This window comes from Solanum pennellii, chromosome 12 (genome assembly GCF_001406875.1).
Source record: "Solanum pennellii chromosome 12, SPENNV200".
NCBI lineage: Eukaryota > Viridiplantae > Streptophyta > Magnoliopsida > Solanales > Solanaceae > Solanum > Solanum pennellii.
The window spans coordinates 81399917-81412980 of NC_028648.1; the positions used below are offsets into that span (position 1 = coordinate 81399917).

Genomic DNA, 13064 nt, shown 5'->3' on the forward strand with positions numbered 1-13064 from the left:
TATTTAGATAGCTTTTATTTGCATATTGTAAAGAAGAGAAGTTGACTATGAATCTGTATACTAATAGAACAAATCAACCAGTTTGAAATAAGAATATATACTTAAAAATAAGAACAAATCAATTGTATTAAGTAGTTGACGTCTTTGTGCTATATAAGTAAGGTTGACACCACAATATACAAATCATATATTGAAAGATTTTCAGGTGGAGAAAATTCTTGGAAAGAAAGTATACAATTGTTTTTTTGTTGGCGTAACTGTTAAGTTGTTGCTATGTGACTAGGAGGTCACATGTTCGAGCTGTGAAAACAGTCTCTTGAAGAGATGCAAGGTAAGACTGCGTACAGTAGACCGGAGTAGGAGTTTAGTGCATTAGACTGCCTTTTTAAAAGAAAAGCTCAAAATATTTGCTTATTTCCTCTTTATAACTTCTGTTTATTCTTGTTTTATAATCCCCCAGAGTGCCATCCATTCTTATTTGTCTATTCACTTATTCCAACTTCCATATGTTTGAAAATTCTATGATGAGAATATCAAACCATGAATTCAAGAATCATCGATAAATAAAGAGAAAAATTGAAGCTTTGTCATTGGTACAATAAGTGTAAACTATGGAGGAAACCAATATCAGAACAAAAACTTTCTTTTTCATCTGTGCATTTCTTGGCTTTCTATTGATATTACTTAGCAGAATTTGTGTCTGCACTGCTGCAGAGACTGATTTTTATTGCTTGAAATCGATAAAAGATTCATTACAAGATCCTTTCAATTCTTTGGACTCTTGAGATTTCAGCAATGCTAACGAAGGCTTCATCTGCGGTTTCAAGGGAGTTAACTGCTGGAATAGTAATGAGAATAAGGTAATGAACCTCAGACTTTCGGCCTTAGGATTAAGCGGTGAGTTTCCTCGAGGCATTCGAAATTGTACAAGCTTAACAGATTTATATCTTTCTGGCAACAACTTGTATGGAACCATCCCTTCTGATATTTCAGTGATACTTAAATATGTTACAGTACTTGACCTCTCATATAACACGTTTTCTGGCTATATACCACCTGATGTAGCTAATTGTCAATACCTTAATGTTCTAAAGTTGGACAATAATAATCTAGAAGGTGAAATCCCAAGAAGAATAGGCTTTTTACCTCGCCTTAAGACGTTCACTGTAGCCAACAATTACTTGACTGGACCAGTGCCATCGTTTGTTAGCGAAAATATCACAGCTGAGAGTTTTGCAAACAATGAGCTTTGTGGGGAGCCCTTGAAAGGATGTGAGGATTCTTGGATATGGAAACATGTAGATCGTGCTTCATTTATCGAAGCATTTGTGTGTGGTTGGGCACTTTTCTTTACATTTGTTTTAGTCCTTTGCTTATTTAAATTTCCTGTCAAAGCTATCAACAAGATAGTCTCGTTGAACATATGGAAGTTGAGGAAAAAGGACTTGACTTCAAGAAGTGAAGAGGAATTAAGCAGATACCAGAAGGTAAAGATTTTGCTAACTTTCCGCCTTTTCTCCTGCTTTGTTAAGCTACATATTCTTTCTGTAGTTCTAGTCTAGTTATTAGTCCTTACAAATCCATCATGTTATATATTCTCGACTAAAGATATGAATCGAGGTATAAATTCCTTATTTGATGATCGAATGTGATGGAAGTAAGCTTCTCAAATTTCTGTTCTGTTCTGTTCTGTGTATGTTCCAATGATTTAACTTGCTGGTTTACAGATATTAAAGCTGGAGAAGTTTGTTACGAGAATGAGCTTCACGGAGCTGGAAAACGCAACTTCTGATTATAGTGAAGATTATTTGGTACGTAACGGAATGCTGGGCAAAGTGTACAAAGCAATTCTACCAAATGACTGGACACTTGCAATCAAGAAACTGAATGACTCAGAGAACTTGGAGGACGAGTTTGTCTCGGAGATTACAACTCTTGGTGGTCTGAGGCATCGTAACCTATTACCTCTTATAGGTTTCTGTGTTGAAAAGGAAAAAAGACTTCTTGTTTACAAATACATGCATAATGGAAGTCTTCATGAATGGCTGCACTCGAACGAAGACAAGGCCAAGATTTTAGACTTCCGTCTTATAGTTAAAATTGCACTTGGGATAGCAAAAGGTCTAGCTTGGCTTCATCATGGTTACAAATTGCACGTTACACACGGAAGCATAAGCACACGATGTATCTTGCTAGATCAAAATTTTGAGCCCAAAATATCCAACTTTTGGGAAGCAAAAATTTGGAGTAAGAATGATACAGCATTAAGTTGGAGTCTTTTCCCAGTAGCTGAATATTCATGTTTAGGTTCTTACAAGCAAGACATGTATTGCTTCGGTGTTGTACTTCTCGAGCTGGTTACAGGGAAGGAACCGCATGAATTGACCAGCTCGAGAAATCTGTTTGATCACTCGCCTTGTTTACTTGATGCAGATAAAGATTTGCTTGGGAAAGGAATCAACGATTTGATCCTCGAGTTCCTAGAGTTAGCTTGTGACTGTGTGAAGTTCTTACCTAATGAAAGGCCAACAATGCTGGAAGTTTATGACAAACTCAAGACAATTTCTCAAGGTCGAAACGACGACTAGGTATAGAAAACTCCCTTATTATCAACTGGCATTTGAAGTCTATATATAGGACTAGTACTACTGTTTGTAGTTTACAATATTGGAAAGTTATATTGATTGCATTTGTGGTTTCTAAAAGAATCTACATTAACTAGAGGTCTCGAGTTTAAGCCCCTAGAAATAAAAAAAATCATGTTGGAAACGTCAGCGTCAGAAATAGCATGATTTCCCTGCTACTTGATTAGTAATATGTGTATAGATGATAACTACATTGAGTCTAGTTAGTAAAGAAAACTACTTACTATTGACACTTTGAGGAAGATTGAGGCCACTATATGTATGTTTCGGATAGTTCAAATATGAAACTCGCCATGAAACTCGAAAAAATCAAAACGCTTTAAGTGTGTTTTCAACCCTGTATTCTAATATTTATACTAATAAAGAAAACCAGACAACGATCGACTACTACTTATTAACCTTCTACCATATTCCTTAATATCAATATCCATATCCTCCTATGAATAATTTTCTTTTAGAAAAAAATGATATGTAGCAAATGATCATGCCATATTTATATGGTAACTTTTTGTACTAAAATAGTGCACTTTTTTTGGTGTACCATGTTTCCTCTTTTTGTTAAGCTTAAGCAACTTGAAATGACTTTATATTACTTGACGTGTTTAATCTCTGTTTTCAATCATCATTATCAGATCGTAGAAAGTAATCTTTCTTTACTAATTAGAGATTTCGACTTTGAGTTTTAGGTATGAAATCGTTTTTAATAAAGTACCTTTTACTTTTAAAGTAAAACTTTTTTATATGAATTCGGATTAGCCCCCCACCCTCACCCCTACCCCCACCCCAACCCTCACACTCCACACACACCACGATGCATATACTCAACCGCTATTTCTTTTCACAAACAATGATTATGTTATCAACTTCTCTCTTTGGACAAACAAGAAAATTGTGAGGAAAAAATATATTTTTAGATAGACAATCAATTAAGCTAATAAAATTCTTCGTAACAGATTTTAATTTTTTTCGAATATATGGCATTGTTTGAATTTCGAGTCAAATTTTATTACTTGATTGTGAATTCAGATATATAATCTTTACTATTTTTTTTAATTTAAAACTCTATAAAAAAATATTACAAATCATAATAATTAAAAAGAAATACATAAAAGAATTACAGCAAAAAAAACTCGTTTGACTCTCGAATTCTAAAAGATATTAAACAAATTAATTTTTTTAAAAATAAGATTATTTTTTCAAAAATAAAAATAAACAATGTTATTTATTAATCTAAAGCTATATATATTGTTTTCCTATAATAGTGTAACCCTGTCGTGGCCATGTAGCACTATAAAATAGGATATTAATTGTTCATGCCTAAAAAGTCAATTAACTGAATTAAAAAAACCGTTTTATGTGAAAAAAAGGAGCTTTATATTCATCTCTTTTAATTTTTCATAATAAACTTTAAAAATAACCTAATATCAAATTATCTATCACATTTTTATTTATTACAAATTCCTTAAAACCATTATTAATTAGGAGTTGTTTTAATTTGACTATTTTACTCTTGAAGATATAATATCTTTTTAATTTTCATTAAATATTTACTCTATTGAGTTATTACATTTGTAATCACTAAAGACCAATTAAAGAATAAAGAAACGAATCGAGTTTAGCTCAAACTTTTAAATAATTCGAAATAATTACTTTTAGAAATCACGATATAAATTTTAGACGGAATGAGTACCTTTTTTTTTTCTCTTTAATAAACCGAAAGAGAAAAACAGTATAGGTCATTGATCATATTATATGCCAAATTAAAAGACTTTTAATCCCAAATTAACTCAAATTCCTTTCTTTAGCTTCTTGCAAAAACAAAACAAAAAAAAAAAACTTTTAGTAAACTAAAGATTATTTTAAATATTATTATTTTTGTGCTTTAGTCTTTAACATGTGACCAAAGTTTTCATTTTTCAAAAGTAAGTTACACTTTCAATTTTTTTTTTTTAAAAAAAAAACAGTTTTTCTTACTTCTTTTATTCCAAAAAATAATCACTCTTTTATGAAGTAGAAAAAAACTGAAAAGTTATAAATTAAAGCTCACAACTCAGAAACTGTTCATCCACACTACTCATAATTCTCAACTCTTAAATTCTTTCTCTGATTTTATTTTTTTTGTTTTTTAGTCTTTAGTTTTATAATTTTCATATTTCATCAAGAAACATGAAAATTAACAACCCCTTTTCTTCAATTCTTCTAGTTTCATTTTTTTCAATTTTTTTCACTAAATCTATAGCTGATGTTATGTTTTTAAATGTTATAAACTTTGGTGCAAAATCAGATAACAAAACAGACTCATCATATGCATTTTCATCTGCTTGGGACTTAGCTTGTAACTCTTCAAAATCATCAACAATTTATGTACCAAAAGGGATTTTTTTAGTTAAACAAGTATATTTTAAAGGAAAATGCAACAATAATGCCATAATTTTTCGTATCGATGGTTCAATCGTAGCGCCTTTCGATTATAATGTGATTGGAAATGAAAAAAATTGGATTTTATTTCAAGGTGTTGATGGTGTTTCAATTGTTGGTGGTAATCTTGATGGTCAAGGATCTAGTTTATGGACTTGCAAAAGTTCTACCAAGAACTGCCCTAGAGGGGCTACGGTACGTTTTAACTTATATATACTGACAGTATATCACAATAACGTACTTTATTTTCCATGTTAATACTCTTTTGTTTTGTTTATCGAGGTTATGTGCTAATTTTATAAACTGTTACATATAGTTATGATCTTTTAGATAACCTGATAGTACGTCTAGCAAGAACTGAACTTATATACACTAACAACATAAAGAACGTAACTATATCTACTACTTTATTTACTTGTCGTTACGTATAGTTATCTTTTAGATAATTTGATATCGTGATTATAGGTTGATAAAAGACTGTTCATTACTCAAAAAATTACAGCAGTTTTCTTTATGAGTGTAACGTTTCCTTCAAATAAGGATAAATGTGTACTTTATGTGAATAACTGTCCATGACATTTTCTACATTGTTATTTATGGTTGATTAAATTTTATTTTATTTTTAAAAATCAGTGAATTAAGTTCTGTTTTTTTGAACTAAACTGAAAATTGTTATTGTTTTGTTGCTATTTTTTTTTCAGACTCTGGGATTTTCTAACTCTAACAATGTATCGATAACGGGGTTAACTTCATTGAACAGCCAAATGTTTCATATTGTCATCAATGGTTGCAAAAATGTGAAGTTGCAGGGTGTTAAGGTTTATGCCCCGGGTGAAAGCCCGAACACTGATGGAATTCATGTTCAATTATCGTCAGATATCTCAATCTCGAACTCAATAATCAGTACTGGAGATGATTGCGTATCCATTGGTCCAGGAACTAGTAATTTGTGGATCCAAAATGTCGCGTGTGGCCCTGGCCATGGAATTAGGTAATATTAGTATTAATGTTTGTCATATTGAAAATAAGACTGTTACAACAGCTACTTATAAACTCTCCGTGTATTTTGTGTAGCATTGGAAGCTTAGCGAAGAATTTTGAAGAGGCAGGGGTGCAAAATGTGACAGTAAAATCAGTTATGTTTATGAACACACAAAATGGTGTGAGGATCAAAACATGGGGAAGACCAAGTACTGGATTTGTCAACAATGTACTATTCCAGCACGTTACGATGATTGATGTTGAAAATCCAATTGTTATCGATCAAAATTACTGTCCGTATAACAAGAATTGTCCAGGACAAGTCTCGGGTGTGAAAGTAAGTGATGTCACGTATCAAGATATACATGGTAGCTCAGCAACACGAGTCGCGATGAAGTTTGATTGCAGTAAGAGAAATCCATGTAAAGGAATAAAATTGGAAGATGTTAATCTGAGTTATAAGAATGAACCAGCTGCTGAAGCTTCATGTTCTAATGTTGCAGGAACAACTACTGGTGTAATTCAACCTACTAGTTGTTTGTAAGGGAAAACTCGAATTCGTATATTTAGCTTAGCTTTGTCATTTTTATCTTTCGAAATTAGAAAAGTTTACTTTAGTCCATAGCGCGATTTGAAGTGAAATTGTTGTCTCACTATTCATTTTAATAGAATGTCTTTCTACTTTTGTCTATTTGAAGTTTCATTGACATACAATAGTCTGCACAAAAACCAGAACTCGCGATTTTCAGCTCATTTAACAGAACGAAACAGAACAGAACAGAATGAACATTGAGAAGGTTATTGCTATGAATTTGTGCACAGATTTGTTAAGATCGAAAAAATCAATAGAACATCAACAACCACTATATATAGTAGTAATGTATTATACAGAAGAATCGAAAATACAGCTTAAAGAACATCAACAAGTAACAGAACAAATAAAAATTACATTACATTCAATTTTTTTTCTTCTAGGTACATATAGCAAATGTAAAATTCGTATACGAGTGTATTTTTCGTTATATTCTGTATAATTAATTGCAAAATACTGTAACTTTTGTTGTTATTTATAAACAGCTAGTGAGTTCTTTGAAACCAGAAGCTTTTCCTGCAGCATTAACACATGAAGATTCAGCGCGACCATTTTTATAACTAAGATTTACGTTGTCTAGTGTTATTCCAGAACATGGATTCGTTTTGCTGCAATCTAATTTCACTGCAACTTCTGTAGCGGATGTTCCATGTATGTCTTGATACGTTACATCACTTATCTTCACACCCGAGCCCTAAAAAACAGAAAATATGTAATGTAATTAGCTAGATTAAGGTAAAGGAACACGCGATTCATCTTATTTTATCATAATTCTGATGAATCAATACCTGATGAGGACAACTTTCATGATTAGGACAGTAGTTTTGGTCTATGATTATCGGGTTTTGAACGTTAGACATAACGATATGTTGAAACAGAACATGTCTAACAAAGCCACTACTAGGCCTTGCCCAAGTTTTTACCCTCACACCATTCTGTGTACCGGTGAAGGTAACCGTCTTAACTGTCACATTTTGTACTCCTTGCTCTTTCGATTCCCAACCTAAGCTTCCAATGCTACACAAATATCGAGATTTTTAACATATATTTTTAGTAAGAACGATAAAATCAAACTAAATTCACTAAAAAGATAGGAATATATAATCAATCATTGATATGTTGTGTTTCAAACCTAATTCCATGGCCAGGGCCACAAGCAATGCCTTCAATCCATAAATTCGAATTTCCAGGGCCAATAGAAATACAATCATCTCCAGTACCAATATTCGAGTTCATAATACTAACTCCTGAAGATGATTGTACATGAATTCCATCAGTATTAGGGCTATTTCCTGGAGATAACACCTTCACTCCTTGTAGCTTCGCGTTATGGCAACCATCTACTAAAATATGGAACATTTGGCTATTTTGTACAGTTACTCCGTTCATTACAATATTGTTTGAGTTGTAAAAAGCTAGTGCCTGAAACCAAAATTTAACGTAAGATATAAAAAGATCATTCAATCAAACATTTTGAAAAACATTTTCCATGGAAAACATAACGTACTGTAGTTCCTATAGGGCAATTCTTTTTGGATTTTTTGCAAGTCCAAAGACTAGCACCTTGACCATCAAAGATTCCACCATAGATAGAAACTCCATTGACATTTTCAAATGTTATCCAATTTCCATCATTGCCAATCACATTATAATCAGAAGGAGCTAAGAGAGTTCCATCGATACGTATAGTAATCGCGTTACTTTTGCATGTTTGACCATTGAAATATATGTTACGAATCAAGTAAATTCCACGTGGCACATAAATAGTGGACGCGCTCGTAGAACTACATGCTGATCCCCATGCACTCAAAAATGCTTTTGATGAATCTATTTTTCCATTGGATTTTGCTCCATAATTTTGGACATTGTAAATGGTGTTTGTTGCTAATGATAAGTTGAAGAAAAAGAAGAAGAAAATTGCTAAAGGACTCATTTTTCTAAGGGGAAATTGGTACAAAAATTTAATGGATTAATTAATTGATCAAATGGATAGGTGATGAGGAATTGGAGTAGTTTAGAGGGATATTTATAGAAGTAAAAAAATAAAGAAAAGAGGATATTTTTATCAATGAAAGTTAGGTTTTTTAAATAATATTTAGTCATGTTGAGATTTGGGGAAATAGGACTTTTAAATTACAATTCAATATATGTAACCACATGAGGTCAAAATCAACAAATTGTTGGCACCTTATTTTAAGGGGGGGGGGGGGGTAGTAGTAATCCAGGTTATGTTTCTTGTATACATTTATTAATTAACGGATAGTTTGATTGGGGAATAAGTTATTTATGAATTAGTTATCTTGAGATAATTAGTTATATTAGAATTTTTTATTTCATTTTTAATGTGGGATAAAAATAATGTTACAATCTGGAGGTAAGGTACTTTTGATTTAATTATATTGGAATTAATTATTCAAAAACTTTTTATTTCACTCTCAATATGGGATAAAAATAACATTGCAATCTCGAAATAAGCTATTTATGAATTAATTATCTCTAGATTAGTCATCCCAAAAACTTTTATGTCACTCTCAATGTGCATAAAACTAAGACTACGATCTCGAAATAAGTTATTTCTAAATTAATTATATATGAATTAGTTATTCCAATTTTTTTATTTCACTCTAATGTGGGATAAAAATAACATTACAATCCCAAAAAAGTTATCCTACAATTTTATCCTAACCAAATATAGAATAAACTCATTCTAAAATTAATTCCTGAAAAAGTTATCTCTTATTCCCCACCCCAAGTTCTAACGGTCTTATTACTCCCTCTGTCTCTAATTAGTAATTATTTGATCATTTTTTCTTTTTTAATTGTCCCTAATTACTTGTCCATTTTGACAAATCAAGAAAATACAATTTTTTTCTTTATTACACCCTCAATTTATAACTTTGAAAAATGTAAACTTCTTGAAAATTTAATTTTTAATTCATCTACTTCATAATTAATATGGATAAGATGATAAACTCACTTATCAATTATTTTTTTTTTTAATAAATATGTTAATTTAAAAGTAGACAAGTAATTAAAGAAACCGAGTATAATGTTAGCAATGTATTGTTATGTTCTGTTATATACAAACATTAAAAAGATAGAAAATATAATGCCCATTCCCCTCTGCAACTTTCCATTTAAAAGAAAATTTTCTCCAACAAACTTTTCAAGAGAGAAATAAAATAAGACTGATATTTTGATTCATAGAATTGTTGCTTCCATTTGATATATTAAAATACTTATACCATTTTTGGCACAGCATTTAATTTGTAGTTATAAGCATTACACTAACATCACATGTGTGAAATTAATTAGAGAATTGAATATTATTAGGAACTATTTAATCAAAGGGATTAGGGTAAAAAAGTTTAGGTAGGGATTACAAGTTTGAATGGATTAATTTATGTAAGTTGAATGTTGTTTATGGATATAAGAACTTATTCATTGAGAATTTTTATGTATTTTTTTTGGTCTATAGTTGAATTTAAGCAAAAATACACATGGTTTAATTGGAATATATAACTTCTTGTAAAAAATTTAGCTAGGAAGGAACAAATTAATTAAATGTGGCCATCTCATTTTGTTAAAAGGAAACACATTAATATCTACTTAATTATATTTTTAACACGTTTTCATATCTTTTGCTTAATTATATTTTTAACACACTTTTTTACCTGATTCTTTTTCATGGTCAAACACTGAAGAAATCTTTTATCGACACATTTAACTTCTACATATACAAATTTTAGCCAGGAAGGACCAAATTGTTTTTAACAATATATTGTTAAAAAGATTATATTTTTATTTACTTAATTATATCGTAACACACCTTTTTAGGGCACTGGCCTGATTTTTTATGGGTCAAACACACTAAAATTCGTTTATTTTATATAATAGGGTGGTGATTAGGCTCGAAGTCAATATTTTTATTATTTGCTCTAATATCGTATTAAAGTATAAGATAATCATGTTATGTACACACAAAACATTTTAAACAAAATTCACATTACAAAACATTTTAAACAAAATTCACATTTTAATATGTGTTCTTTAGCTTCTAGGTAAAAGTCATGTTACATGAATCTTTGAATATAAGATTTTGAAATTGAAAATACTGTTTTGTTTGCATATTATCCACACAAAATATTTTGAAGAATTGACTACAACTTGTTGAATACTTAGAACCCAAACAAAAGTGGACTTTAAGATCTCTCTTGTATGCCAATTCTCCCAACTCTATGTGCCTAGCTAGTGGCTTCCAAATAGTCAAGTTGCCATACAAATTCACATCATATATTTATCTATTTTTTTCATACTTTAGTATATATACTTCATCCGTCTGTTTATTTTTACTTATCCACTATTTCAGAAATAAATTTTCGCATATATTTATCAATTCTAGTATATCAAAAATTAAAAGATAATTATTTTTTTTTCTATTTTATCCTCAACATTAATTATTTATTCTGTAAATTATTTTCGAAATATTACAATAAAATACTCATATCAATCATTATTTTTTAAAAGAGATACAAAAGTCGAAATGGATAAATAAAAATGATCGGAGCCAAAAAAAAAAAAAAGGCAAACCTAAAACATGGAATCCCAAAAATAAGGATACGTGCATGCATGAAATATTTGGTAAACCCTTTTTCACGTCTCCTTTGTTATACATGAAACTGTTACATTAACAAGATAATTTAATATAATATATAAAAATATCAATTTTGTTTTATTATTTATTTATTTATTTATTTATTTATTTATTCATTCTTACTGTTTTCCTTCTTTTTGTTGGCGGAGCTATTGGCCAATTATTTCTGTTTAATAGATATGTATATATGATATGAACAAGCCATGCAACTTTATCATTACGAATTCGTAGTTAGATTTAGAATTTAAATTTGATAAATCTAAAATTTTATTTTAATATAATAAGTTAAAATTATTTATTTACTTAAATAGTGAATGTATACTAGTAATATGCTTAAACAAGATAAAAAGACATTCTAAATATATTTAATATATCTTTAATTTATGATTACAATATTTAAGTTTATTAATTCTTTACTTTGTTGAAGTTCATATCATAATAAAAATGAAATATTTAATTATTATTTTTTATATAAGTAGTAAATGCTTCAACTTGTATAATAAAAAATGCTATCATTATCAACTGAAAATATCCTTGTGTTCAAAGATTGTGACATGACTACTACCTGGAAAATGAAATGCATCTATAACTAATTATAAAGGTAAATAGATCCTTCATAACTAATTATATGGAAAAATTATCAAAATATATTTATTATAATTTCTAAAAAAAAAAACATTTAAAAGAATTATAAAAATTTCCTTTCAGATACATCCTTATCACCTTTCAGTTACATTTTTATTCCCTCTCGAATACATTTCTTCCCTGTCTGATACATTCTTTTCCTCTTAAATATATTTCTTTCCTCTTAGATACGTCTGTGAGCTATTTATCCGCAGTTTTTCTGTATAGCAATGTATCACGGCCTATATATCTGCATGTTTGTTGATATATCCGAAATCCTTCAATTTTAAAGAATTTTTGTAAATTATGGAAAAGCGTAAAAAAATAAAATGTAATTAGCTCTTAACACTATGAAATTATATAATTTTTACTAATTATAAAGGTAAATGGGTCCTTCATATATTGACTCGCCCAAATTCAACTCATCTAAAAATTAGAATTAACTTATAGTACTTAGTACTTATGTATGTAAGTAACTAAAATTAGCTCATGAAATTTTTACCAAATTATTTAAATAAAAAATATATTTTGTATTTATGTTTCAATTGTTTAGCCCATTTTGACTCGATCAATCTAAATTTAAATAACTTTTTAGTAAAGTTAACCACTGACCCTAAATTTATTAACTCAGTCATTTTGATCCGTTCAAATTTAACCGTCTATTAATCCACGTGTGCAGCCAAAATTTAGGCTCCCAAAGAGCTCGATTCTTCTACAATAGCCAACTTTATGACGGCTGGATATTTTTGATGTACAAAGTAAACCTAAAGTATAAACAAATACAAATTGTAATAGTATTAACCTAATAAATTATTCAAGTTGTAATAATATCAACCTAAGTATAAACAAAAAAGCTAAATTATTGTAATACATTACTTAAAATTTAACTTAGTAGGCAAGTAAATATAATAATACATATCTAAATATTTTTATTTAGCCTCAATCGATAACTAAACACTATAATATATTAACGGGGATTTGATTTCCAAGTATATCAATGAAAATTTGATTTTCAGTATTTCAGCGAGAATTTATTTTCTACCATGTGTTTTTCTGGTGAGCTGGTTTGACGGGAATTGAGATGAAAAACTAATGTTTTATAGCACAAATTTTTTATTGATTATTTAACCCACCCCACTCCCCCCGCCCC

General features: G+C 29.7%; 2 protein-coding genes and 1 pseudogene across 2 annotated transcripts; 2 read left to right on the plus strand and 1 right to left on the minus strand.

Annotated features, from left to right (window-relative positions):
* The first annotated feature begins 88 nt into the window (after positions 1-88).
* On the plus strand, positions 89-2723 carry LOC107006581 (annotated as a pseudogene).
* Positions 2724-4805: 2082 nt separating this feature from the next.
* On the plus strand, positions 4806-6720 carry LOC107006933 (polygalacturonase-like). The gene is made up of 3 exons (XM_015205440.2): positions 4806-5258; positions 5765-6054; positions 6138-6720. The coding sequence occupies exons 1-3, from the start codon at positions 4812-4814 to the stop codon at positions 6586-6588; spliced, it is 1188 nt and encodes a 395-aa protein (XP_015060926.1). The 5' UTR covers positions 4806-4811; the 3' UTR covers positions 6589-6720.
* A 251-nt stretch (positions 6721-6971) lies between these two features.
* LOC107006899 (polygalacturonase-like) lies at positions 6972-8637 on the minus strand. The gene is made up of 4 exons (XM_015205411.2): positions 8144-8637; positions 7769-8058; positions 7425-7653; positions 6972-7330 (listed from the first exon to the last, which is right to left on the minus strand). Exons 1-4 carry the CDS (start codon positions 8567-8569, stop codon positions 7112-7114), a joined length of 1164 nt encoding a protein of 387 aa, XP_015060897.1. The 5' UTR covers positions 8570-8637; the 3' UTR covers positions 6972-7111.
* Between the last annotated feature and the right edge of the window lie 4427 nt (positions 8638-13064).